General features: G+C 47.4%; 1 protein-coding gene across 7 annotated transcripts in view; it reads right to left on the reverse strand.

Annotated features, from left to right (window-relative positions):
* RNF216 (ring finger protein 216) overlaps nt 1–27520 on the reverse strand; it is an 82929-nt gene that overhangs the window by 12506 nt on the left and 42903 nt on the right. For 6 of the 7 annotated variants that reach the window (XM_075165355.1, XM_075165354.1, XM_075165358.1 and 3 more), the window contains 2 exons: nt 3218–3315; nt 504–726 (listed from right to left, as the gene is read on the reverse strand). The exons of the other annotated variant lie outside the window; for it this stretch is intronic. In XM_075165355.1, coding sequence (XP_075021456.1) covers nt 504–726; nt 3218–3315 — 321 coding nt within the window. The remainder of the gene's footprint in view (nt 1–503; nt 727–3217; nt 3316–27520) is intronic. 7 annotated transcript variants of the gene reach the window in all.

A 27520-nucleotide genomic window follows, 5' to 3' on the forward strand; every position in this document is an offset into this window, starting at 1 on the left:
GTTGGCTCGCAGGCAGTTTTCTCCATCTCTGCGAAGGGACTCGCAGGGCGAGCAGATGATCTGGGCACCAAAAAGACGAGACTCCCCTCGCCTCCAGACGCAAAGCCGTACCAAACTGCAACTCAGCTGCAAAACTAGGAACGAGTTCCAGTAATCCCAATGCTGGCTACCGTGCCTGGTGCCAGCACACGCTCCCCACCAGCTCCTTCCACAAGGCCCACTCCCCAGAACAACATTCAGAGCACTTCCAACCAAAGCCCTCGTCTAACAGGAGCTGTTTTTCCCTAAAGCAACACCAGTTCCTTCCAAGTTGCGGTCAGATGTGACTCTGTGCTGATGTTGGCTTCCAGTGTGTTTTTTAGCTGCCTTGGGAAAGGAAAAAAGTTGTGCTGTCTAAAAACAGACATTTTCCTCTGGTGGAAGGCATGTATTTCAACGCGCTGGCATGGAACGGTAATTGAAATCAGGGTGCGAATCATTCACAAAAGTCCTTCGTTACTTACTGTGGGATCTGTCCAGAGAGAGCACTTTGCACAGTCCTGGCAGGGAGCCCCGGGCGACCGGGGGTGTTGGCAGAAGTGGTCGTACCCGTTAATGGCAACCCGGCAGAGGTAGCACATCTGAGCACCGCAACGGCAGGACATGCGGTTGCAACCCTCCGATTTAATTAGACCAGCCCCACACTTGTGGCATTTTCTAATTCGGGCAGCTGTCATTTTCTCTTCTCTGCAACGCAAGAGGAGGGAGAAGAATTAGAGAAGGGGTGTTTGCAGCCACCAGCCTGCAGTAAAATTACTCTTAGGCTATCCCAGCAATGCTTTAACCCCCCTTCCCCCAGTGCACCTCTCCCCCTCCTCTTTCCTCCTACGCCATCCCCATGGTCCACCGCTGTTCCAAGGAGGTCTGGGCTCAGCTCCACTTGGAGCCAACCCATGACAACTCAAGAACAAATTAAGTGAAAGAAAGTCAATCACTGGCTGCATTCTGCAGACCCGATCCTGGTTTCCATGCGAGCCAAGACGCCGCAGCGCCAGGCTCTGGCTTGGGAGGAATTTAAGCCGTAAGTCGAAGGGCCAAAGGGCACGTGGATGCTTGACTTGGCTGCGGAGAAATACAGCCTGGGAGATAAAGTTCAGGAAAAGCAAACCCTTGGCTGTCATCGGCAAGCTAGTTTTATGTTTGCCTGTTGCTCTGGCTACAAAGTTGCCACGACCATATATTTATTTTTTTTTTCCCCAACCCTGGCTGCGACGCTCCAGATCTATTTGGTTTTTGTTAAATTTAAATCAGTAACTGAAAAATAATCACATCTTTCCCCACAGAGACTGGGCTTTCCCCCTTCTCTTATGATTCCCTACATACATTTTTCCAGAAGTTATTGCTTTAGGTTCAAGAGACGGGTTTTACTCTAACGGAGCACAAATGGGAATCCAGGACAAAGCACAGTCCCTGTCCCCAAGAGACATCCTGGCAGCGACACGCGCCCCAGCGCAACGGCTCAGCCCGTGGCAATACTATTTTGGCACAGAAATGGAGGAAAGCCTCGGTCATTTAATTAAAAGACTTAAGAATATAAGTTGTCATCCTAAGGGCCAATTTTCTGACCGCTGGAGATCATGTTACAATTTAATTCACAACCTAGAAGTGAAATCTGATGACAGAAGAGTAAGGAGACTGTGTTTTCATTGAGGGAAGCACAGTTCTCTGGCTGTGCTGACCTGACAGTGGGGAACGATCGTCCTCAGCCAGGCATCTCCACCCAACTGCTTTAGCGGACCTGCAAAGTCAACATATGTTTGGGAGATGACAGGGAGGAGGATCACAGCAGCAAACCAGGCTACAGCACAGCCCCACAAACCGCTCCGTCAGCACAACCCGAGGAGCAGGGAATGGCGAGGTGGGAACTTCGGCTGCCCTGCAGCCACACAAAGCTCCCACGCAGTTATACCTGGCATGACCCACACGCAGGCATTTGGAGATACGCTAAGAATAGAGACGACAAAAAACCAACTTGAGACTGACTTTCCTCTGAGCTGCAGCTGCTCTTCCCTCCGCTACTCAACAGGATGCTGCTGATGCAGATTTTTTTTTTTTTTGGAAACTTTGAGCAAGGCAGGAAGTTTGGCCTGAACTCCAGCTGTGCTTCCCTTTCCTTACGCAGGGCTTCAAAAGGAAGCTTTTATTGTATCAGGCAGCAAGACTCATCTATCCACAGAAACATTCCTGCTAAAGGTTTTGAAACTGATTTTTTTTTCCTTATTAGGGACATAACAACTCATTCCTCCTCCCTCTCACCCCTCTTTCCTCCAGGGAAAGGAGTGGCAGAGAAAAAAGTCATATCAAATCTGTAAAGATTTTGTTCTGAATTAGGGATTGCAGGATGAGCAAGCAACAGTCACTCAGCCTCCCAGTGTTGGAGCTTTCCAGCCTCTACTTATGCCAGACAGATTCTAAATCAGAGAGGAAAGGATTGGGCAACGTGGGCAAGTCCCATTTGACTGCACCAGACATGCAGCTCCATGGATGAACCTTCCCTTATTTCCTAAAGGCAGAGGATTTTGTCATTTACTGTAGCAACGAGAGAGATCAAACATCGAAAGATTTTAGGGAAACACTCAGGATTTACACCTGCGTATTTCAAAATATGACTCCATTCGGTAACAATTCCTACAAACCGGTTAGAAACAGAGACAAGCTTCTGTAAGAAAACACATCCCCTCCCACGAAGCCAGAAAGTAGTAGCTGAGCAAACCACGCGTTGTCTCCACTCTAGATGTTCAAAGGGTAATAACGCCTTACTGTGACTCAATACACTTCTTTGCCTCTGTGCAACACCTCCCTTCTCCCCCCCTGAAGCAAGACTAATGGGGGTTTCTCACCTCCGAGAAGGACCAGGTGCCAGCCTGCAGACACCGGGCTAGCCAGAGGAACAGGCTGGTCTGGTGACAACTCTCCCACGTTCTCAAATTACCAGCTGGATCTGCTGCCAAGTATCTTTCACAGAAAGAAATCCCATCCTGGGTGCCTTCTGACCCCTCGGCTTTGACATCCCTAGGACCTCCTTTGATGCAAGGTAGTGACACCCAGCAGAACTTGAGGGCCTCTACAAGAACAGAGGGGTTTCTCCCTCCTTCCACACCGGAGAGTATTGCCTAGCGTACTGCGATTAGGAGTTCGTCCACCCGCCCCATTTTGCCTGGTGGTGGAGTTTACTTACATGGACGTCCTGTACTTGATGTCGTCCTTCTCAGCCAGCTGCTCGCAGGTGAGGTTCATGTGCTCCTTCCACAGCCCCTGGCACTTCCGACATGTTTCCTGAGGAGGGTAACAAGTATTAAAGAGAAGACCCAGCACACCACGATCAGCATTAGGAATTGGAAAAATTCCCATCTCTTCCCGTACCACGCTGCAGGTTCTCAGTTGAGGATGGGGTTGGCAGTATGGTATAGAGGTCTGCAGGTCTGTCCTCCACCGAGGATGAGTCTGTCAATAACAGGAGCCAAGGGGTTTCCAAGGTACAAGAACCCAGGTACGAAATGACTCCATAAATCCTAGTTCACCTAAAACTCATGGAACAGCTACCAGGTCCACTGGTTACTTCCCCAAGGAGACTACGGAGATAAAAACATGGTGCTAAAGGACATCAAGTTCATCTGTTTCCTGACCAAAATCCTTCACCTTCATACAAAGGGCTTCTAGTTCAGCCGGCGATGGAAACCTTGCAGCTGCATCAAAAACTCTGCTTCACCGTGCACACAAGCAAATCCATATTATGCTTTGTAAAACCTCACAAAATGAAGTTAAAGCAGTTTATGTGAGTAAACAGATTAAAAAGGCAGGATGTGGACAAATGTCCATAAAACAGAGATGGAATATGAACAAATATTTATGAATTTAACCAGAACAGCTGAACTAAACTTAGAGCAAGTGACTGAACTCTCCTGTTCTTGTAAACTCTTTAGGAAAGAGGCTGTAATCCGGGACTGGTAAAGCTGCGTGGAGCGGGAGAGCTGGGGAGGCACTACTGGCAAGGGAACTTGGACTAACACTGGGGATAGAGTTGATGTTTTCAGTTGGCTGGCCAAAGAAAACATAATTTTGTTTTGGGTCAAACAAGAGATTTTCCTTTAATTTGAGGAAGATTAAAAAACATCCAAATCAAACTTGGAAAAAGTACACGCTTTGCAATCCAACTGTTTCATCTTCAGGATGGCTGGGGCTCAGGCTTTTAAATCCAACTTTCTCCCCCTGGCAGGAAAACCCACAGGGCTGTGAAGCATCCTCTTCCCCTCCACACCAAAGAAGGTCCCAAAAGAGCTTTGCTCAGCTCTGGTCGCATTACTAGTGAAAGACGACGACTGCAGAGATAGATCTTTTTTGATTGCATTACCTTCATTTTATTCTAATGAAGAAATTGGACGTTTATATGAGATCCGATAGAAGTAACTGCTTAAAGACACACGTAGGCAGCAACACGCTTTTGATCGCAAATCAGACAAACAGGATGAAGACCAAAGCTTCCAAGGAAGCCACCCCTAGGAGAGGGTGCAAAATGTTGACTTGTTTGTATTTGTGCTTGCTGGGAGATGCGTAACAGCTTGTGCTTTCATCTGGAGAATTAAAGGCTCCTCGTCCTGGCTGGTAAGCCGGACATGTTTGCAGACTGCAGAGTATGGGCTGTAGTAAGAGGAGGGCCAAGCGTGTGACTGCGTCCCAAAAGCTCAGCAGAGGATTTTGTGACCACTCACCTTGCAAATGCACCCTTTGGCAAGCAGGCACTAGTTTTAAGGGGCAGTAAATGCCTTGGTTCTATTGATCCTCATGAATCATTCATCATACGCTGCGTTTTCCTGCTAAAGCTGTTAAAACAGGCACCATTTTGTGCGCATTTGGTGGCAGGCCAGGTCTGGCTGTTATCAGCACGGGAGGATCAGACTTGGAGCCGTTCGCGTACCTCGATGAGGACCCACCTTTTATTCTCAACACCCGGCCACATGCCATTCCAAGATCAAAAGTGCTGTAGGTTTTTTTTACATACATCAAGGGTTAAAAACACTCTTTGGAGCCCTGCCACACAGAACCACTTTCACACGCCAGCAACAAAGATTTAACAGCTTTTTGCCAGAAGGGTTGGCACATTTTCCAGCCAGGAGCCTACTATTCCCAATTACTTAACTCCAGGAGCCTCCTTCGCTGCCGAATTAGAAACGATGCCCTTCCGAAGCAGATGGTGCCACTTACACTTTTGTACCAAGTCGTTCCCTTTGCCTTTTGTTACTACCACCAGCCTTGCTTTGCACACTGCAGCTATTTAAAAACAATGCTCTCCCTTGAGCTGGGGCTGCTGATATTTGCCAAACAGTTGTCTCCTACACCCGGGAAAAGGGATTCCGCTGCAGGCGAGGAGAAAGGGAAGAGGCACGGCAATGCAGATTCCCAAATGCGCTGGGATGGCATGAGATAGGAGGTGTCCGGTTCTCCGCGTTACTGTGACCGCGAGTGCCATCGCAGCTGTGCACGTTTCTGGGATCCCTCCCAAGACGTGTTGGCCATGGGGAGCTGCAAACCCACGGGCAGCTCTGCCTGCCTGTTCCAATGCACCCCACGAAGGAGATGTCCCCAGGCTTCCTAACTCCGAGTGTCACCTGGTGCTGCTTCTGACCAAGCCACATCCTCTCCAAAACAGAGGCAGGGGAAAAATGGACAATACATGTGCCGTTAGCAGAACTCGATGCGACTTCTCCCCTTGTTCTACCCAAGACAATGGCACATTGTTGGCAGTTACAGGAACCTGTGTTGGACCTCTTTGCACAAAAGCAGGGAGAAAGCCCACAGTTCAGACAAAGGCAACTGCTCCAGCGCCATAACTGAGGTCACAGCTCTCGCCTGAGACAAGAAAAGTGACTTTTTTTAATTTTTACTCTTATTTGAATCCAACTCGCTTGGCTGCTGAGGGTTTTGCACATCTCACGTGATGACAATTGTGATCTCTACCATTTCCACAGGGGGTTCTTTTATTTTAGAAACAGCTTTTTGTTTGATAAAGAAACATACTCTGCCATTACCATACTAATTAACCTAAACAGACAGTAGGATGGCTGATTTTTTTTGCAACCAGCCTAGATTATTTCTATTGTAAGAGCAGCACTTGGCACCAAGACTGGCTACCGCAATATAAGGCAGCGCCTAAACCCACACAGAGCGGGAATGAGTCCTTCCCAACCCTGAAATCTTCTACTCCAAACCTAACAGCCGCAAAGCAAGTCAGTCCACCAAAACCAAGACCCTGCCCAACTCCTCCTCCAGCGCCTTGTCCGCTAGCAAGCCCTGGCTTACTACTAGCATAGGGGTTACCTGATGTGGGAAAGCACGTTTTGTTTTCATTTTAACAGCTTTTCAGTTCAATTCGTTGTTTCTGGATGGTGTGAACTCCATGTGTTTCTCCTGCCTTTCCCCACCCCACTCCTCGCAGGTACAGCTAACACAGCTCACGCTTTCGGTGCGAGGGGTGGCGTGTTTGCAGAAGCCTTGGCATCAGCAAACGGCTCCAAACCAGGCACGGATGCAGGAGATTAAGTATCTGCTGCCTGTTACATCTGCCCAAGCTTGGCAGGCAGCCTGGGACAGTCCATTAATGCGCTGGGCTGGGACGGCGGAGAGGAGGATGTGATGGAGAGGGTGTTTAATCGCACACTGTAATCTCCTCACTGTACATCTGTTCGAGGTAGTGGCTCCGTTTCCTCTCGCTGGCCGCCAGGAAGCAGCCGGGATTAACACAAACATGTTTGGGTTCAGGAGGATCCTTTGTTCCCAGGGTCAGCGGTGCGGATACGCAGCTTTCTGTGCTCAGGGCCAGCCTGGCTAAGGGCGGCCAGTTTGCTTTTAGCACGGGCATTGCGATCCTTAAACGTCCAGCACCTAATGAAGGTAGAAGGGAGTGTTTTGTGGGAACCTACCACCTCCCTCAGCACTTCTAAAGGTACTTGCAATGGATGCTACAGTTTTAAAACACAGCCTAAATGTTTTTTCTCCCCACTCCGCCATCTACTAAAAATAACTCTCCAAGGTCCAGCCCACATATCAGTAGGGGGCAAAACCCAAATAATCGACTTCTCCCTGCCAGTCTCCAGGTCCTTTTGGCTACAGTCAGGCTGTTGTACGCACTGCTGGCAATGTAGATGCACCAGCTTTCCCGGTTTCAACCCAAACAAATGCCACATGGACAAAAACATCAGATGATACACATAGATCACTGACCGACTGCCCACGGCATTCCTGCGTGCCCGCTTCTTCTGTAGGAGTTTACACGAAGCCATTTACTGATCGAGCAAAATGCAAAGGGAGGAGGGGAAGCTCAACTTAAACAACAGCAGGCGATGGACTAGGCTGTCATCACCGCCCTCCAGCTCTCAGTGGTGGCTCTGAGCGGAGTCCAGCACTTGCCTTAGCTCTCCATATGCTGGTTAATTAAATCCTTTTGCCGCTGCGCCGTGCGACTCCCCGCATCCCCCAGGAAGGGCGAGCTGCACACTCCAGCGGTCTCTGCCGATTGCACACACGGGGACACGTGCTGCTGCGCTCCCTGCTAGGAGTGCGAGGGAGGTAAAACATACTGTGTATCCCTTCGATGCACGCTGGGACGGAGCCCCAGTGATTGATTCTCTGCTTCTTCCTGCTTTTAGACACACAATAGCGCAGGCTAACCTCAAACAGGCCAAGTTTTACCCAAAAGCAGATGTGAATGCAATAGGCTTAGAATAGCACCTCAGGGCCAGTCCATACTGCGCTGCTTTAATTAAAGGGCTGCAATTCCCAACCAGACGAATTAATGGGAAAACAAAGAACCACACAGTCGTCTTCTCCACAAAGTCTCCACTGTCCATAAAGCTGCACTGACCTTAACTAAAAATGGATGCAGAAGTAGCTAAATGAAAGCAACCTTTAAGCATGGATAAGCTCTCATGAGCAAACTCCTTCAGGACTGTTTCTGGGATTTCCTATACATTAAGCTGGGATAAAGAGGCTATAATCCAGCTCAAGACAATCCATTTTGGTGACAGACCCCTCTTTAGAGAGGTACAAACACCCAGCGCAGGGATGCGGGACCCCAGCTCCACAGGTACCTGACCACCCAGTACAGAGAGCGCTCCTTCCAGCACAAACTGCTGCAGCAGCTCTCCGGTTCCGCAGCCACCGGCACTGCTGCATGCAACGGGCAAGATGGGCAGCAGTACCAACTCCAAACACTCAAAATCCCCCCGGCGTGGAGAAACAAACGCCGTGCCTCGGATGGGCGAGGGGGCAAGGAGCAAGGGGCTGGGAGGACATCGGTGCTGGGTGGGTTTGCTGCTCCCCCCAGGAAGCTGTGCCGGGTCCCCGAGCAAGGCTGTTCCCCGGGCAGCGCTGCCGCTCAGCGGCCGCTGGCCACACCGCAGCTCCGGGCCCCGGGACAGAAAGGAGGAGACAAGCAGCTACGAGAAACCCAGGAAAAACTGAGGTCTCCTCTCCTTAGCACGGCCATCATTTATTCTGGGAGGGGAGGGGTTGCAGGGAGAAATAAAGCAAAGGCACAATCCTTGGACTAAGCTGGAAGAATGTGCTTAAACATCAATGGAGACCTGCGAGTGATGGGAGAGTTAAAAGCTGGATAAGGAAAATAGGCATTTATATCCGATGCCCAACAGGAGGGTTGGTTAAAGCTTTTATGGCCATGTATTAAACCCCGTTACCAAAAACGATGACCCCAACCAACGCCTCCTGTTTTGCATGTTCTTGTTAAATCAAGCATATTGTACTCCCTCCCCATCTTTAAGACACTGGAGATACGCAATGCCCTTTTGCTTCCAGAAACACACCGGCAGGCCGGTTCCCACAGAGGTTTGGGACACCTGCGTTAAAATATGAGAGCCAGAAACATGTGGGAACTCCCACCCCACGCTTGCCTAAGTCAGTAGGACTATCTCGTATCTGTAATTCAGAAGTTCCCGAAACACATATATGAAACCAAAGCAAGCTCTTCCCCTCCCCAGAGCCTGACTTTAAAAGGCTAGATCAGCTGCTGGTTTGGGTGCAGTGGTTAGAGACCTGTAGAGCAAAAATATCTGCAGCTTCACGCAAGAAGTGCTGCTCAGCACCAATATCACCCTACAGCTGGTCAGAAGTGGAAACTGTGCTACCACGAGAAATTGCTCACTGATCTCATGCTCGCTTACTGTAGTGTAATCAGAGTAAGAGAAACAGCTCTTTCACTGAGAAGGATCATGACTGAATTTGACCTTGTACAAAACTTCAAAGTTTTTTTCATTATTTGGGATGTTTTGAAAGAAGAATTTTTGTTTCAAAGCTACTTCCTCTCAAGCTCCAGAGATGTGAGGAATACATCAGAAGTTGCAGGCGGCAGGCCGGCTGTGTAAATGAGCACTAGAGTATTTGCATCACACATTCATCGCACCGGGATCCCTTCCCCTAAACCGAGAAACTGAGAAACAAGTGTTTCTCATAAGGATAAGCTTTCCTCCCTAAAAATAACATGTTTCAGAAGCTAGTGCCCTGCCCTGAGCAGACTGATGTTGCACACAGCATCTCTCCAGCTCGGCCCACCGGGAAGTTTGGATACAGCCAGCGTGGATTGCCTTTGTGACCTACCCAGAGGCGGTCACCCACCAACCTGAGTCAGCCTGCAGTGAAGGTAAGGAAACCACCGCCTGGTCACTTTATAAAGGCAGGTTAAAGATAGTCTGGCACCTCACACTGAAGATGCCGTCTAAATCAGCATACCTGAGGTCATATTGCTCCTTCCCAGGGCAGAAAGTTAAGAGAAATTCAGTACATGCTACTGGAAATACATCTGTAGCTGTTAAGCCCAGGTTTTAGATCTGGTGAACTGGTTGCAGATAATAGCTATATGCCTTTCCAGCCAACGTAAATAATTAAATACTAGCAAACTAGTTCAAAGCACTCGGCAGGTGACCCTCTTGCATCTTCCCCCAATGCAAATTGCCTTACCCCATTCAGCAGAGGAGATCTAAGAGGTTATCGATTTAATCCTACACACACCTCACACAAAAAGGGATGCTGCTTCCAATAGCTGGAACGCTGATGAAATCATGCGGGGCTAAATAACAGTGGCAGCAACTGTGGAACTGGTGGAAACAATAGTGACCTTAGCAGAGGAAAGATTTAGATTTCAAGACAAGCAACCTGATTTTTAAAGGATAACTCTGGAAGGTCTCTCAAGGGGTTGCACCCAGTGACATCAAGAAGGTTAAGGTGTAAGAAAAGCGAGGTATCTTATTTGCAGAGGTACCTGCTAACGATGCATTGTGAGACTGAGAGGAGGAACAATTACTGAAGTTAATTTTGAAACTTCCCTCTTACACCACCACATGATAAACAAATCCCCCCCCGCCCCGTCACCCCGCCCCAGACACAAATCCCTACCCAGGGCTTTCGGTGGCAGGAACTGGAGAAAGCCTCCTCCGGACCCGTCCTATTTTTCTCGTGGTTCTCTCTCCCCCTACCGTCTCCCAGATTTTATTGTATTTCGGACAGATCGCACAAGAAACTCGGTTACAGATGTCCTCTCCTCCATCAACAGTTGCGTGGAGACCCAGGTTTATGTAACACACCTACAGCCGCTTTTAATGAGTCTCTGCAATATGGCAATTTTGATGGTAATTTAGTAGCATTAACACACTTCGTTTTCAGTTTAGAGCCTTTTTAACCGTACTCTCTACCTCCAGCAGAAGTTAACACTCCAGATCATTATAACACCAGCAAGGAGTGAGAAAAGGTGAACTGTCTGAGCAGAGAAGCCATGCTGGTAAATAGCTTTAGTCTCGGCACAAATACAGCCTCAGAAACTGGGCAAGTACAGCTTGCTTTGCCAGGGAAATTAAACTCCAGAAGTAAGGCGCTCCTAGCTTTATACTGACCATAGTAAAAGGAAAATAAATAAAAAACGTGAGAGAACTAGCAAGGATGAAGAAAAATGAAAGCAAAGTGATACCTGACCTCCTTGAAATCTCAGAAGTTCAGATTATTTATTGTTTTAACGCCTACCTGGTACAGAGTTACCTCTTACCTGCTGCTCCTGACAAGAGCTCTGTGCAGACAGTAAGAGGACAGCTTTGTAGCCCCTGAACCGAGCCATACAGCACGAGCCACAGCAGCCAGCCTTGTAACTATAGTATTTATAGCTGTAATATTTACGGCAGATAAACTGAAAATGGCCCTCTGAACTGCTAACCTCCATCTTCCAAATTCACCAATGTGACAGTGAGTCATCTGCAGCTCATTTGCTACGCTAAAATAAGCTAGTGGTAAAACCAAAGCCGATGGCCCGTACCAGCAGCCTGCTGAAACATCCCAGCAAGAAAGAGCGCTGCGTGAGATTTTAAAAAGCCGAAACCACCGAGAAGTGCAGCGTGATGGAAGAGTTTACACCTGAAACTCCAGTGCAGACATGCACTGGATTTCACTGGATTTCCTCCCGCACCGCAGCAGCTATTCAGATGCCTGTTCAAAATAATAATAATAATTAAAAAAAGATATCAAGCGAGTATGCACCAAAATAAAGCAAAGTACTGAAAACTAATCAGGGAAATAGATGTGCCAGCAACTCACTGATTCCTCTTTCGGAGCCCCCAGATGACGTTTCCATTCCCTCCCGTACCTAAAGCACCCGTGAGACCAGCCTAACACCAGCTGGGCCTGGGTTTCTGTTTGGTGCCGAGGTGGCAAAGAAGCCTCAAACCTGCAATTTGGAGGTGGTTTTTCAAGCCCTGCTAAGGCCGTTTGGCCCTGCAGCTTCGGTAGATGTAACGTGCCTCCCCAGGGCTGCAGGGAGCAGAGGGACACTGGGAAGGAGATGCAGTGAGAAAAGTGATGTCCAAAACCATCGAGCAAAGGCTGTAGCGATCAAAAGCATCTCTTACCCAAAGCACACCTTGCAATGGGGGAAAACACCAGCTTCAGCCCTTACCAGGTGTAGGCTGTCACATCCCCGTAGGTCACTGCACCAGCACCGTGCGAACAAATAGGGGTATTCTGCAGGCAGGACCATACCAACCTTTTTTTGTTTGAAATAATAGGTTTTGAAGTAAGAAAGGAATGCCCAGCGCACACCCCGCAAACCCGCCGGCCCCGGCAAGGAGCACGGCAGAGGGGATCCGGCAATCCGAGGCCATCGCGCGAAGTGCCTGCTTACCCCCAGACCAGTCTAATCTTGACCAAAGCCGATCAGCCGCCTTAGCTCCTGAGGGAGGACGGGCAGGTTAATAACAGCGCTGCTGCAATATCCTGCCAAACAAGGGTAACTTGGGACACATTTGTCTTCTAATTAAACAAGTTGTTTAATCTGTAATTTAATTTTCATTTAAGTCATATAATCCCTTTCGATTCACTTTTTTTTTTTTTAAATAGTCACAGAAAAATCTGGGGCTTGGAGACACTTTGGAATAAGAGGAAGACCACCTCGGATCTGCGGACATCGAAGCTAAACTGAGCTAGCAGTTCCAAGGGGAGCCTCTCCACCTGCACCAGCTCTGAAACAAAAGCTGGTAATCCAGCAAGACAGGCTCGCTTCCGCACAATCATGTGAGACCGGGCAAGAGGCAGGGAAAACGGGACCGAAAACGATGCCTTGAACCCTGAAACGTTTGTGAGGTCCCAGCGCCGTGCAGAAGACGACCCATCGCAACAGAAGTGAGACGGGAAGAGCGCGCTGCAACCCTCTGCGTTGTGAAATCCCAGGGCAAGCAGTTCCCTTTCTGTTACGCTTACAAACACTGATCAGGAAGACCGGTTCCCCTCTTCTCCCCCTGCTTCAGTAGAGCACACAAGAAGTTTAATTAAGTGCACTTTTCAACTTTTTGCATGGCATGACTTAACTATAAACCAGAGATGTTGCAAGCCTGTTTTCTGTAAAAGCCAAAAAAAAAAAAAAAAAAGCAAGCACAAGCCACCTCATCTCCAGGGATCTGTTTGAGACCCAGCACTCATTGCCAAGTAGCAGCAGTCATTTCTGCCATGACCCAACCACAACGGCAAAAAAACCCCGGAATATTTCATGTTGTATCGCTGACATCAATTCAGTTCTGAGGGGAGAATCCTGGCTGGTTCAGGAGAAGGAAAGCCACCCTACCACCCCCGGCCACCGAGGAACGACGCTCCTGTTGCAAGACGGGGGTCCGCTGGTCACCTTTACCGCACACAGACCATGCCCCTCCTTCTACACCCATACAGTAAGAAAAAATTAAAAAGAACTGCAAGTAGGGAGTGCTTTGGTATGGTTGAATGTAGGTAAGGATGAAGACTGGTGCTTTGGGGGTTACCTTATCAAAAGGGTGGATTATTAAGTTATGCTGTACATGCAGCTCTTCTGAAAGGATTAAGTACAATACCCTCTGAGGGGTACGAACCACAGACAAAAACGCAGAGTGTGGGATACTGAAAGATTAAATCAAGAATTTTGGCAGCACAAGCGAAGTATTTAGAAACAGGCCTGGTTTTGGCCATTTCCCAGCCCCAGAGTAGCTTACAGATCCTGTTCTCATTTTCCCGGGACCTCTGTTGCAAAGGCAAGGAGAGGAAGGGGGGGTGGGAGGGGAAGTGTGATCACAAACACACCATCGTTAAAACAGAGTTGAAGAATATGCAGATGCTACTGAAAACCATTTCCAAAGTGCTTCCCCAACACGTGGGGAAGTGTTTAGCTCCTACTGACCAGTTAGTAACCCCGGGGAAGACGCCTTCCATGTCAGCAAACCCCACTGCCCTTCCTACAGCCAACCACCAAGGAATGGAACCCTTCAAAACACCTTTCTCCGAAAGACAAGCCCCAACCGTACACCCGCAACTGGAAGCGGTGATCTAATGAGAGGTGCCTGGAATTAAACACGAGATCCATAAGGTACTGAGAGGGTTGTGTGAGCCCACGTTCACCGCTCTTCACTTTGAATGTCTGATTCATTTGTTCAAAGGTGCAAGTAGGGAAACAACAACCAGTTGGACCAGGGTAAGAATGGTCTTTCAGCTGCTGCCAGAGGAAGGAGCGGGGGAGCCCATAAATGAACCATTTTGTTTAGGTCAGCGACTACTAGAAGCAAAGGAGGCTCACGGACAGTCCCGGGAACGTCACAATGGACTCTCCTAACCAGTTACTCTTTTTTTTTTTTTCCCCCTCCTAATTTCAGAGCTCAAGTGCTGAATAAGAACTGAAACTAAAGAGGCAGCCAACAGGTTTTGCAGGGAAGAAACACGAGCTGTACCACTCAAAAATGGAGCAGTTTAACCAATCGCCAAACAAGCCATTTGCATTAACGTCGTGAAACAGGATATGAAGCACTTTGTAGCAAGAAACAGGAGATTCATTTTATTAGAAAAATACTTTTAAGGTTCAAATTCATCGAACCATTTGCAGCCATGGATGATTTGTAAAAGACATTATTGGCTGACAACGCTGGCTTTTGGCTTACCAACACCATGGGCAATTACCACCTAGAGGGACATTACCTGTTCTTAGCTAATGAGTGAAGCCAGTGCCAAGTGTCAGGCACAAAGACCACATTAACCGCTGTAGAAAATGGCACTTTAGGGTCCAGGAAGAAAACTATTCCAAGACATCCATAAGAGGCCAAGACATTTCACTTGGCAAAGGACTGAAGGTGATAGTCAAAAAGAAGTGGGTATTGTCTTCTTGTGCTTACCTAGATTCAATCAGGTTATCTAGACTCAGACTATCTGAAAACCATCCTGGGTTTGGACCAGATCAACCTCTCCCCACGAAATTATGGAGAGTCACAATTCCTAATTGCTGTCTTGAGCAACAGGACTGAAAACCTAAGGCAACCCTCAAGCAAACAAAACCAGCACCTCCGGGTAGATGTTGTAACTTGGTTTATTTTAGCCTAGAATTTACTATGTCGCAAATCACATCCCCACCCATTCGGAGCTGGTAAGACCAGCCCCTTCCCCCTGCCCGACTTCTCGCATCCACTTCTGACCCAGGATTTTATTGCAAAGGGAAACCAGCATTATTGGCCATAAAAGGAAAAGACCCATCTGTCACATTTCTGCGGAGAGGAGTCAACGAGGAGGAACTTCAGCGACTTCCTTAAAACTCCGGAAACACCAGAGGCCACCGCCATCCCCCTCGTAAGGATTAAAGGGTTTTTTCTCCCATTTCCGTCAGGGATGCACATGGGCAATGAGAGCAGACCGTGGAGGAGCACAGATGTCTCGTTTTAAAGGAAGACAAAAGAGGAGGGGAAACAAAAAAAGACGGCAGCAAACAGGCAGAGTCGGGCAGCGTTCGGGGAGCTCTGCCCTGGGCTCCCGCGCGTGGCCTGGGAAGCCTCTGCGAGGGCACTTCAGATGCACGAGGCACCATTTTGCCAGGTGACCCAAGATGCTCCTTTCCACGCAACTCTACTTATGCATCTGCGATGTTTAACAAGCTGAGAATTTCATTTAAATCAGGAGGGCATTTGGCCTTTCAGTTAGTGCATGTTTATGTTTGCTTAACAAACCCCTAAGTTTCTTCCATCAGATCTTATTCCGAATTCCTGACCTTAAATGCAGAGATGCTCAATCCAAAAATAAGAGCAGTCAGAAGCAATTTTATTCAGGAAGAGTAACTTTGCTTTTATGCTCTTTTTTTTTTTTCAAATGAAAAACTATTCTCTTACCTTTATACCACTAAACACAGCCATACTTAAACCCTTACTTACACAAACCATACTTACACAAAGATGAAGGCCAAATTGCCCTGCAGTTAAAATCGCTCGGTGTTTGCCATCAGCACTGTACACCTTGCATTTCAGATGCATCAACAAGCAAAGCTGACAGGACAATTTCATTTTTTGTTTGGCACTAGTTTCACTTTCAGAATCACATAAAACAATGCAGCAGTATTGGGTGGAAACCACAAAACTGATTATGACTCCAGAATTAAAAACGAACCCGAGCTTCGGTTTGTCAAGTCTTATTAAAGCAGATGATGTCTGCACAACGGCATTTGGGGAGAAAAGTCAGTGTAATGCTCATAGGGCACGATAAGATCCCAAGACATCACCTATCGTAGTTTTTTGGGAGGAGGTTGCTATTACTGAGAAAACTACCTCGCTGGAGCTTTATGTTAAAAAGTCATTTTGGAGAAAGTGAAAGCATTATCATTTTGTACTCGCAATGTCTCCGAGTTTCTCTCCTACTGTGCTGCCCACGTGCGTGAGTCTTGTGGTGCATCCCCCTGCCCAGCATCAGCCACTCAAACCAGAAGACTTTCAGCAAGAAGGGAGCCAGACAACACTAAAGGATCGGCATCCTTCCCCTTTATACCGAAGGAAATATTGCTCTGTCCCACGCCAGACCTTAGGACAAGCTGCTTCACTCTGTGCAGCTCCCAAACATCACCGATTGCTCTCCAGCAAAAGTCCTCCCAGCACAGCACCCAAAAGCACTTCCAGTGTTTATCCTGAATTTTGTTTAGCCTTGTTCAGGCACATAAGCTTAACCTTTGGTAACACACACACAACACCACCGAGCACCTTCGTGAAACGGTTTGGTGTGGCGGGTTAGAGGCTGCCTGGCAGCCAGAGTGAGCAGCTATTGAGACCCTCAACCCTCTCCCCCCAGCTTTTTTTTTTTTATATATACATAAACACTATTACTTGACTTTCCAAAGAGGATATACTATAACAGAAAACCCACGAAACCTTCACTCCTTGGTTTTGGCCACCAATCTGGAACATCTCCCTTGGAAGAACAAGCCTGAAAAACACCTTGTCGTACAGAAGAGTCTCGTTAGAATACAGGCGAACAGAAAAAAGTTAGCCTCCCTGAGACACAATAAAACACCAAAATTAAATACAGATCAGATGGACATCAGGCAGCTTCAGGCTGCAAGGTTTCTTTGGGTGTATTGTTCAAAACATATTCTTCTTAAATCAGACCTTCACTACCCACTAAGTGTTTGGCCAGTTGTGGGTCCTGCTGCTAAACCTGGTGCTGATGTCCCCTTGTAAGCCAGCCAGCAGGCTGGCTACCCCAACAATTTCCGAAGCCGATTTATTTTATGAAGCAAGAGCCTCAGCACACATCATACTCGGAGAACAAAAAGAAAAAGAAAAAAAAAAGCAGGTACAATACCTCATTTTACTGTTTTCAGATGCAAAACCTCACAAAGCTTTTTTGACATGAGGCTGCTAAAAATAAGTCAGCCTTAAAAAATAACTCATCCTTAAAAAGTCCTGTTATTTTTATACAGTCACAAGAATCACTGGATTGCTTCTAATTATCCCATCCTTCCTTGGAATTTCTATTTGTGCTTAACAAGACACAACAGGCTGCCTCACCAGTGCAATCATCGCACATCTTGAATTACAGGCAGCTGGATAAGTTTAGTTTCTCTTGTGAACAACTTTGGGAGAACAACAGTTTAAAAAAGCCTGTTTTACTGTAGTCTTTGGAGTCTATGTTAAAAAGGGACAAGCTTATAGCTAGGTGCCAGATCAAAGCAGAAACAGATCTTACACTGGCCATGCTTGAAAACAAAACCAGCCTCTAACAGGGATTCACAGCAGGATTAGAAATGTTCCACTAAACAGGATCAACAAGGAGATTCCCTAGAGCAGGACTAGGTCTATTGGACTTCACTATCTTTACCGTAAATACATCCTTACCGCTTCTGGCTTCCAGGGGACATTTACTTTCCCCCAGACAGTGGTAACACGGAGGAATCTGCTCTAGGCACAGCAGAAATATAAATAGTTAGCCATCTGCGCTGCGCCTGACGTACCGGACTGGCAGCTGTATCTTCTCTGTAAGCACGCTATCAGTGCGCGGTCCCTACTCTCCCAGTATCTCCCATGGTACGAGTCAGCAGTCGGCTATTACTGGCACTCATTACTGCACGTCCAAATATTTGCATGGAAAACTTGCTGGACGCTTACTCATAGGATGCCTGGCTCCTGCATGATCTTCTTAATGCTCCCTCAACACCCCAAGGGGAAGCACATTTCCAGAATTAACACCTACAACCCCACGTTTTTCTAGCAAGCCACATCTACTTGAAGCTAGAATTCTCACCATATTTCAACTGCTATTATTTTACCCTACTTTTTTTTCCTCTTTTGAAAAACGCGATGCTTTTATCTGAAGAGTCATCCATTGCAATTTGTATTGTCATGGCAACACAACTCCCTCCCCTGCCCCAAACCCCATCCCCGAGGCTCATTGTGTTCGTTACCAGACAGGCACGCAGCACGTTGCATACAGATGAACGGCGCCTCTCAAAGTGGTCTCAGGCCTCCTCTCCCTGAAGCTGACCCGACACAGCTATGGGGTATAGTCGCAACAGTAGAAGGGAGGGAGTCTTACTAAGTCAAATTTCTCTATGCAGACAAAGAAATAAGGTTTATTAGCACAAGGCATTTTTGTAGTATGTACATCTATACCGGTTAAAATAAAGAGATCGGGTTCATAACCAGTCTGAGCAATATAAGGGAAAAAAAAAATATTTAGAGCAGGTGTAAGAGAGCTTTGCTAAGGCAGCTTGTACATACTGGTAAAGAAAAAGGGGAAGATCGCTCCACAAAGGAGCGTACTCAAGAACAGGGCTCTGGAGCCCTCTTACGGCAGCTTGCTCTCAGCTTCCTCGGAGCAAAATCCCACGTATGCCTCCTGGTATCTCTCTGTAGACAAGGATGCAACGCCATTGAGATAGGGTGGGAAAGAACATCACCTGGCTGGGACTGAGCTTTGATAACACGAACGTTAAAAACCCACACTTCCAGCTAGTTGACTGCTCCTGATGAGCGTGCAAAGACTGGACAACCCCCGTGTTAAAGGGGGTAACAGAAGATAGCGAGATCAACCTCCTCCAAAGCTAAAGTGTTGCTTTAGCTACAGAAATGCATGAGGGGTGCTAAGGAAATTACTAAATTTACTGCTCCAGTCCTAACGACCGCTCCACAGGGATGTTAGGCTGCCCAGTGCCATGCAGGAAGGCTGAACTGGTTTCATACCAACCCGTTACTTGACTTCTCCAGGCCAGTAAGGTCCAACAGAGCCACAGAGCTCAGTTATCGACGGGTCAAAATCTCTGCCCAGCGCTTGGCTCGCTGCTAGCAGGGAAGAGCACGGCTGCTGGGCGCCGAAGGGGTTACAAAGATTCAAGAGCAGGGAAATATTTATGGAGGAAAGATGCTGAGCTGTGCATGTTTCCCAGGCTGGAGATGGTTTTAATTTACTTCTTGCAAAGGCTGTGATTATTTGCTGCTGGTTTTTGTTGAAAGCAATTATTTCAGGCTCACTTACTCCCTCTGGTGTCACAGCTCTGCAGCTGATTCAGAATAAAAACACTCCCCAAACCCACACAAACTACAAGGAATCCTGCTTTTTTCCCCACCTCTGGGAAAGAGGGGACAATATTTATAAGCATTAGCGATTACCACAGCCTTGCCAAGCACAAAGCATTCTTTGACTATAGCACGCTAACGACATTACAAGTATCTCCTAGAGTTTAGAGCTGCAGCCAGACCGACTCTCTTCTTTTTCCAGCTCTCAGAGGCTGGTCTCTGCCTGACTTCAGCTGAACTGCAACATCTACCACGCTCCTCACTAGGTCTTCCTCCGCGGCAGCTCCCAAGTGCATGGCTCACATGTGTTGACATGCTGCTATTAAAATCTTAGTTTAGACCTTTTTATGAGCACAGGGATTTTAAAACTAGGAGAGTATCCTCACCATTAGCTAGACTGGAGTCTGGCACCTGATCACCTTGGGACTAAGGTGCTCTGGGGAAGGAGGCCGCACCTCGTTAGCCCTCTCGTGTCACTCCCTAGTCTCCAGAAACCTGCACAGCCCCACAGACAAAAAAGAATCAGTCTTCTCCATGATTAAAACTATCACCTCCCATCCAATACTGCCTGCCCAGGCATTTATTAGATGCCACCTTGTTGTATAGCTCTTTTGCTTCTTTCTTCCAGCCTCAAGCTGCTCCTCCTTTGCTTTGCCTTAGTGTTTTTTCTCCTTTACTCTCATCCCTGAGTTGCTGTACAATGCTGCTAAAGCACTGAGAGCAACCGAGACTAGTTCTTGTCCCCCCTTTTTCCGATGTGAGCTGCAGCTGCTCCTCTCCCATCCCCACCTGGGGGATGCTACACACCGAGGCTGCCCAGCCCCTGCATCCCCCCTCCACGCTCACTAAAACCGCAGCAGCATCGGCTGCCTCACGCCTCTTCCCCAAGCCAGCAAGCGGCAGCTTACCCAGCCTGGCAGAACCCCTTCTCAGCCCACGGGAGCAAGGTTTCCAAGCTCTCCTCATAATGCATCTATCCCACTTCACATTCTCGGATTAATACGTACCTTGAAGGGAACCATAAATACTTGCCTGGATTTTCTGTTAATCTTGCTATGACATAGCTATTAGGATTACTGGAGTGTGGGTTGATAAGCGATGGGGTGGGGTGCTGGAGTGTTTCAGGAGATGACAGTAACATCTCGCTGTATTTTACTGATGCGGATGCCTTGGTGACCTGCACTAATCCACTTGGAAAATTACTACGAGAGAATGAAGTCTTAAAATACAAAGCGGGAAGTGGAGTGCTGCAAAGAGGAGTTTATTTCCAGACCAGCCTTTTCTAAGAATGTGCGTAAACATCTGTATTCAATGCTAAGTGGAGAGTCGCAAACAGAAACAGGCAGAGAAGAACCCACAGCAGGACCTTCCTGCACGCCCACATCCACGTGCATCGGTTCAGTAGCAGCAGAAATCGAGGAACCCCAGTTTATAGCATAACCTTTCTCTCAGTATATATGTGCAGAAACGACTACCTTCAGCCTGGAACAACAGCCCTTTAACAAACCACTGTGCCAAAAGGAAGGCTGTTTTGCAGAGTTCAGAGTTTTGCGGAGCTTTAGATGCAGTGATTACCTACAGCCCTTTTCATACAGATCTCTTACTTCTGAATATCAAGATCGTGTTAGTTTTCTCCACCAGCAAAATTAGCGACCTAGTGTGGTATCATACACTAGAAGTTCGTCTAGACCTGATCCTACGGACAGGGCAGGCGTGCTGCTCCTGCACGCTGCTCTCCGTGGGCCAGGGACTTACTGCACCATCGGCGGTGGTCTGTCTAATGGCTCTCTTTGAGTCTGTCCCGTGGCCTTTGAATCACACATGTTCCAAGGTTGTCTCTCCCTTGGTAGTGCTAATTAACACAGCACACAATCCCTGGGAGAGCATTACCTATCGAATTCAGACTACCACTTCTTGCAGTTCTTCGGCTCTTTGGCTGTCAGCCAGCCACGTCTGTTCACATCTAGCCCGGCTTAGCCTGGACAATCTAGCTGAATCACAGCTTGAAATGGTGGGGCTACGGATTGCAATGATGTTAAAGCCATAGACTTCAATCCAGAATGAAGCCAAAAGTGACCATTAAAGTAGGAAGTCCTATAAAAGCATCTAGTCATTATATCAAAAATTCCATTTATGAATGTGGTGGTGTTGGCTGGGATAGAATTATTATCTTCACAGTAGCTGGTGTGGGGCTGTGTTTTGGATTTGTGCTGGAAACAGCGTTGATAACCCAGGGATGTTTCGTTCCTGCTGAGCAGGGCTTACACACAGTCAAGGCCTTTTCTGCTCCTCACCCCACCCCACCAGCGAGCGGGCTGGGGGTGCACAAGGAGCTGGGAGGGGACACGGCTGGGACAGCTGACCCCAGCTGACCAAAGGGATATTCCATACCATATGACGTCATGCTCAGCATGTAAAGCTGGGGGAAGAAGAAGGAAGGGGGGACATTCGGAGTGATGGTGTTTGTCTTCCCAAGTAACAGTTACGCGTGATGGAGCCCTGCTTTCCTGGGGATGGCTGAACACCTGCCTGCCGGTGGGAAGTAGTGAATGAATTCCTTGGTTTGCTTTGCTTGTGTGCGCGGCTTTTGCTTTACCTGTTAAACTGTCTTATCTCAACCCACGAGTTTTCTCACTTTTACCCTTCCGATTCCTCCCCCATCCCACCGGGGGGGGAGTGAGCGACTGGCTGGGTGGGTCTGAGTTGCCGGCTGGAGTTAAACCGTGACAACAACTAAGTCTAAAATCTCCCTTCCTCCTTCTCAATCAAGATATCCAACTTGATCCAAAAGCTCCAGGCTGACTCAAAGCACAGGTTTTCAACCAGCTTTACCTTTTAGACTATCTTATCATTACCTGCTACATTTAAGATGTTACATACATCTCTGAAGGTGCATTTACAGCCTGTGTGATATCATAACATTTCTCTTTAAAGAGTTAGCTTTTACATCTTACCATAAGGCAGGATTTCTAGACTGCAGAGAATACTTTTAAACTTTTTCTAAGGGTCTTCTAGCTTCCTGTCATTCTTTACTAAGAATCAGAACAAAACACTTGGTGTCACTAATGCCATAATGTAAAGAAAATACGATCTTTTTCCAACTCTACATGTCCCAGCATGCAAGTCCAAGGACTACAGCAGCTTTCCTGGTAACTGCATTGCTTGCTTTCACTTCTCCATGGTGATGTGAGGTACTTCAGAGGAACTGTCCAGTCCAAATTTTTAGGGTAGCACCTGTCATCAAGCCCGTAGAAAGCAGTGAGAAGACCCACTGATACTCCAAACAGAGAGGCACTCTGAGCAGAAAGCAATCTGGAGTTAACACATGCAACAGATCACGGGAATTTTGCATCTTCCTGAGAAGTAGTTGTAATGAGTCCATGTGGGAGACAAGTCAGAGGACCTCGGTCTGTTTTGGTACAGCTGTGCAGTTGCACAACTCGTTACATACAAGAACAGTCCACCCAATGCGTTGAGTAAACACCTTTAGTTTTACATAGCCAAATCAGCCAAGCCAGCCTTTCCCCCACACCGTCCAACTCGCCAGCGCCTTTGGGCTCCTCAGGGTCGGGGCTGTTTATCCAGCCTCGCAGGCAATGAAAAAATTAGAGAAAGGGTGTCCAGGAACGGCTGGGGAGTGTGTATGTGCAGGCACACACACATTAATATCAGCACTCGCTTTTGCAGATACTTTCTGGACACTGGAGACGACAGATATCCATTTCCATAAAAAAAACCCTGAAGAATAATCCCCAATTTCAAAATAACAATAATTGATCGGTGTCTTAGCCATGGCAACTTACTACATACAAACGGATGCAGGCAAAGGATAACATGTCTCTTATTCAGCAGCTACTTCATTCCCATTTAACTTTCAGAGCTCACAGGAGGGAACAGAAAAGCTAACAGCTACAGCTAATGCACAGCAGCTTTTGCCTGATCAGGTCATCTCATTCCTCACCCTGGCTCTGCTCGCAGCTGGATTTTTAGGCTGCCCCTCGCAGCGACAGAGATTTGAGCCAACTGCAATTTGAGAAAGCGCATACACTTCTACACATATGGCCATGCACTGCTTGCCAGTCATTTTGCTCTGGTACGAGTCGCCCACATTGGGACCGAGATAACCGATTTTATACTACACGGTTTAATTTATCTGCTTATGGACGTAAAGCACAAGGTAGGTAATTTCAAGTGTCACAGCAACATGTAAGAGTTCAAATTTCAGACAAAGAACCTGATCCATGTGTCTGGTGAGTACCCGGGGCTTGTACCTGGTCCTAAGGGGATCACCCGCATTTCTCCATATCATCGCTTTTCCTCATTTGCACACTTTGAGTTCATCACAGTGCTTGGATCAGGAAAAGGAAAGTAAATATGATTATATAAGGCACTGCCTGTCGAAAGAGCAATGCTTGTTTTTTTAGATCACAGGTCAGCTTTGACTAGGTAAAGGGTGCTTTGCTTTTAGCAGACCAGCTCAAAACAGCTGTGTTAAATCTCCTATGCAGAACATGGTTTAGTCTGGCAGATGGAGATGCTAAGTAAAACTCATTAATCTGTTATCACTTTCACCCACCCACAAAAATCCCAGTGGTCTGAAGTCATGGTTTTCTGACACAAATCTAGAAATCTATAGCTTGAACAACAGCTGCAACCAGAATAAAGTTCCAGGAGGAAAAAAATGCTTCATTTAATTACATGGGTAAGTCAGAATTCTTCAAGACAGGGATCTCTTACAGTAAAATAAAGTTGCCTCGGAAAGTATCTGCATGCTTGTTTGTGGTACAAAACTGGAAAAGTTTCCCAATGACTCCTGCAAAGCGCCTGTTGTTCGCCCTGCACACTTGAAACACACCACAAAGGGTTAAAGTCACAGGATAAAAACATACTCCAAAAAGAAGCTTTTCTTAAAAAAAATACCCCAGGTTTCATGTGCAGACAGAACAGCTACAAAAACAATTCTCGTTCACATAACCTCATCTAACTATCCTCTACCCCAAAGACGGGAACGGCAGGGACCAAGGCTGAAAACAACAACTATAAAGCCGAGAAGCTGGCAGGCTGGTTGGTGGTGTGCCTATCTCCATATCTAGAAAGGTTCAATGCATTCATTCTGGGAGGCCAAGAGAAACTAAATATAGTAGCAGGCTACCAGCAAACACACAAACTGGCACGGCTTCCAGCTACCTGAAAGATCCATCCCTTTCTTCACGGCCACTCCGATAGCTGCAATCCTTTCCCTTGTTTGGGGAAAATGTGCCATAAGGAGGCACTTTCGGGTTTTACTTACGTGGATAATTGCATACACAAACTTTAGGATGGAGGTAATGCAGTAACACCACCGATACTCCCCTCTCGCCCCACTCGGGGGGATCATCTGGCTCTTTCAGATTGTTTTTTTTATTAAACCTGACATCCGCTTGCAAATAGCAGGTAGCATCCTCGCTTCACGTGCCAGGAGCCAAGGCCTCTTACAGCAACTGCCTCTTAGCAGAGCAGAGAGACCATCCAAGAGCATCTGTTTTGTTTTAACCTCTGCCCTTTAAGGAGGACCCAGAAAGAAAAAAAAAAAAAAACAACACACAACCGAAACGCTTCTAGCTGCAGACTGGCTTTGTTGGTTTGTATGGGGCTGGATATCGTGGGGAGGCTTTTCAATACAGAAAAGGCCTTGGGGAGAGATGCTCACCTCTCTGCTTCTGAATGGCATCTCTGCCACGAACAGCCCACGGATATTGTGTTTTAAGCAGCAACCCTAAAGACAGACCCCAATTTTGACCAGGCTTTGAGATTTAGCTTAAAGGCATGCATGCTTCCAACACAAAAAATGAGGTCAAAGAAGCTTCTTTTGAAAAAATAAATAGAGCAATAAAGCATTCTTTCAGATTAGCTTCACAGAGGATAAATCACTGAACAAATACGACCATCTTATCTTGTTGGCAAATGGTCCAGCTTTACGGGAAATACGTTGGTCGGTCTGGAGAGCAAACTGACTTTTCATTGTCTAGAAAAATGCCGCTCTTTACTTTTTACAAGATTTGTTTGTTTTTAAAAAAACCATATGATCTCTAAGCAGCGCCAAGCCTGCCTTGCCTCCTGCCTCTCGATGCTTTCCTGGATGCCTCGGGACTCCCTAGCAACCTCGTGGCAGAAACACGATCCATCTCCTTTTACCAGAAGGACTTGTTTAAAACAAGATCCCAGCTGCCCTCCTGCTATTCCCCAAATGGGTGGGATGCAGTAGCCACGGGACCCCAACAAACACCGGGGGGAAGGCAGTGAAGCAGGCAGGGCCTTCCCAGCACACGGAGATAAAGCTTTCCCCAAACCCTCCGTTTTCAGCCTCTATTTGTCCCTTCTGAAGTCAAACACTACGAGCACCCAGCGAGGAAAGCAGCCACAGAATAGCTCATGGGTGGTTACAGAAACGTCGCTGGCTGCAGGACCCAGTGGCAGCTATGCCTGTTCAGTATTTTGGCACTGATTTATGACAAGTGTACTTGCGTTTCCATTAGCCGCGGCTTTCTCTGTTGACCCCTCGTCTCGGAGAGGCAGACTCGACATTAAACTCCCATCAGCTTTCAGTACCGCTGACCTCATCCCCAAAACTCGCAGCGATGTTTTACATCAGCCGGGGCCGACGCATTCCATTAATGCTCCCCCGACTCGGGGAAACATCTGCTCTGTTTACACTGGTAGCAGCACGGAGACCACTTAAGCATCACCTCTGCTCCCCGAGCCCATGGCGGGAGGAGCAGCCGCCCTGGACCTCCCGGCCCCCAGCACGACGACCCGGCCATTAGTTATTCGGCAGCGCAGAGGTCGCTTAAACCATCAAGGCGCAGGAGAGGTGTTATCTAGTAGCAAAGAAGGTGGTTTCCTTCAGGCCAGAAGGGCAAGCTTGAGAGAGGTATTTGTGCCAACTCGAACAGGCTGATTGGAAATAAGAAAGAATTAAAAAATGCCAAAAAAATTAAATTTTTTTAACCCCATGGTTTTACGGATTTATGTGTTCAGGCAGAGATTCAATGGATACGGCTGATCAATGCAGGTTAGGGCTCACACTTGGAGGGCACCTCTCCTCGTGCCTCCTCTCCAAATGCACCAGGGTGCTGGGTGCCAAACCCACCCTCGCACCCCTCTGGGGCAGGGGTACCTGCGGGGCGGCTCTGCCTGCAGCAATGGGAGGAAACAGGATACCTTCCCCAGAGCAAAGCACAGCTCGTCCAAAACAATCCCCCCAGGCCCCCAAAAGCACACCAGGCACCACCTTATATGCCACAGCTTACCAGCAGCCACCAGCTTCTGACTGGGAAAGCCTGACAGCTCCAAAACACCTCTTCATGTACGGGCTGCTGATTTATCAGTACCATATGCCAGCTGGTTATGGCAAATCTCCACCAGATCAAGGGGATGCTACTACATATTTTCCCAAGGACTTTTGACAGCTAAGACCTCCAAAAGGAGTCAAACCTATGGCAAAACCCGAATACACTGGTTGCTCCCATTGTTCCAATGTTAGATGTGCATTAAATTAACCCCCGATGTCTTCTATTGCTGCTGGAAGCTTTCTTCTCTATTAACCATCTAGTCAAGGCTATAGTTGCTAACAAGCCCAGGAGGACACATAAAAACATACAGTAGCCTTGGAATATTTGACAGCATCTGTCACAAATAGAGACAGAGAGCACCACATACGGGGACATTCAGCAAGGGGTCGTAAGATTTTATTATAATGAAATCAGGAACACGATCGGCTGTTTCCATCACTGATCATTTCGTTGGTACATGGATTTGCTGCATTTTAGATTTTTGCCCTTTTACAGAGCTTTGCAGAGCTTGGACTATGAGCTCACACGACAGTTAACAGGAGAGGACCTTGATTCTCACAGAGGTCTTAGGCACTAAAACCACTATTCAAACGCCCCTGTAAACAAGCAAGAAACCCACCCCCAAACCACCTTTTTTTTTTCCTTTTTAAACTGCACGCTAATGAAGGCTGGTTTGATTTGGGCTGTGGCAGGCAATTCAGTCAACCCAACCCCAATGCTGAATGTGGTGGCAGGTATTGGGGTGGGAAGAGAATAAAAACTCTATTTGCTCTCGATCTTCTGTAATACATTAGGGATGAGTGACACAATCTGCCCAAACATTCCCTGTTT

This window comes from Calonectris borealis, chromosome 16, assembly GCF_964195595.1.
Source record: "Calonectris borealis chromosome 16, bCalBor7.hap1.2, whole genome shotgun sequence".
In the NCBI taxonomy this organism is placed as follows: domain Eukaryota; kingdom Metazoa; phylum Chordata; class Aves; order Procellariiformes; family Procellariidae; genus Calonectris; species Calonectris borealis.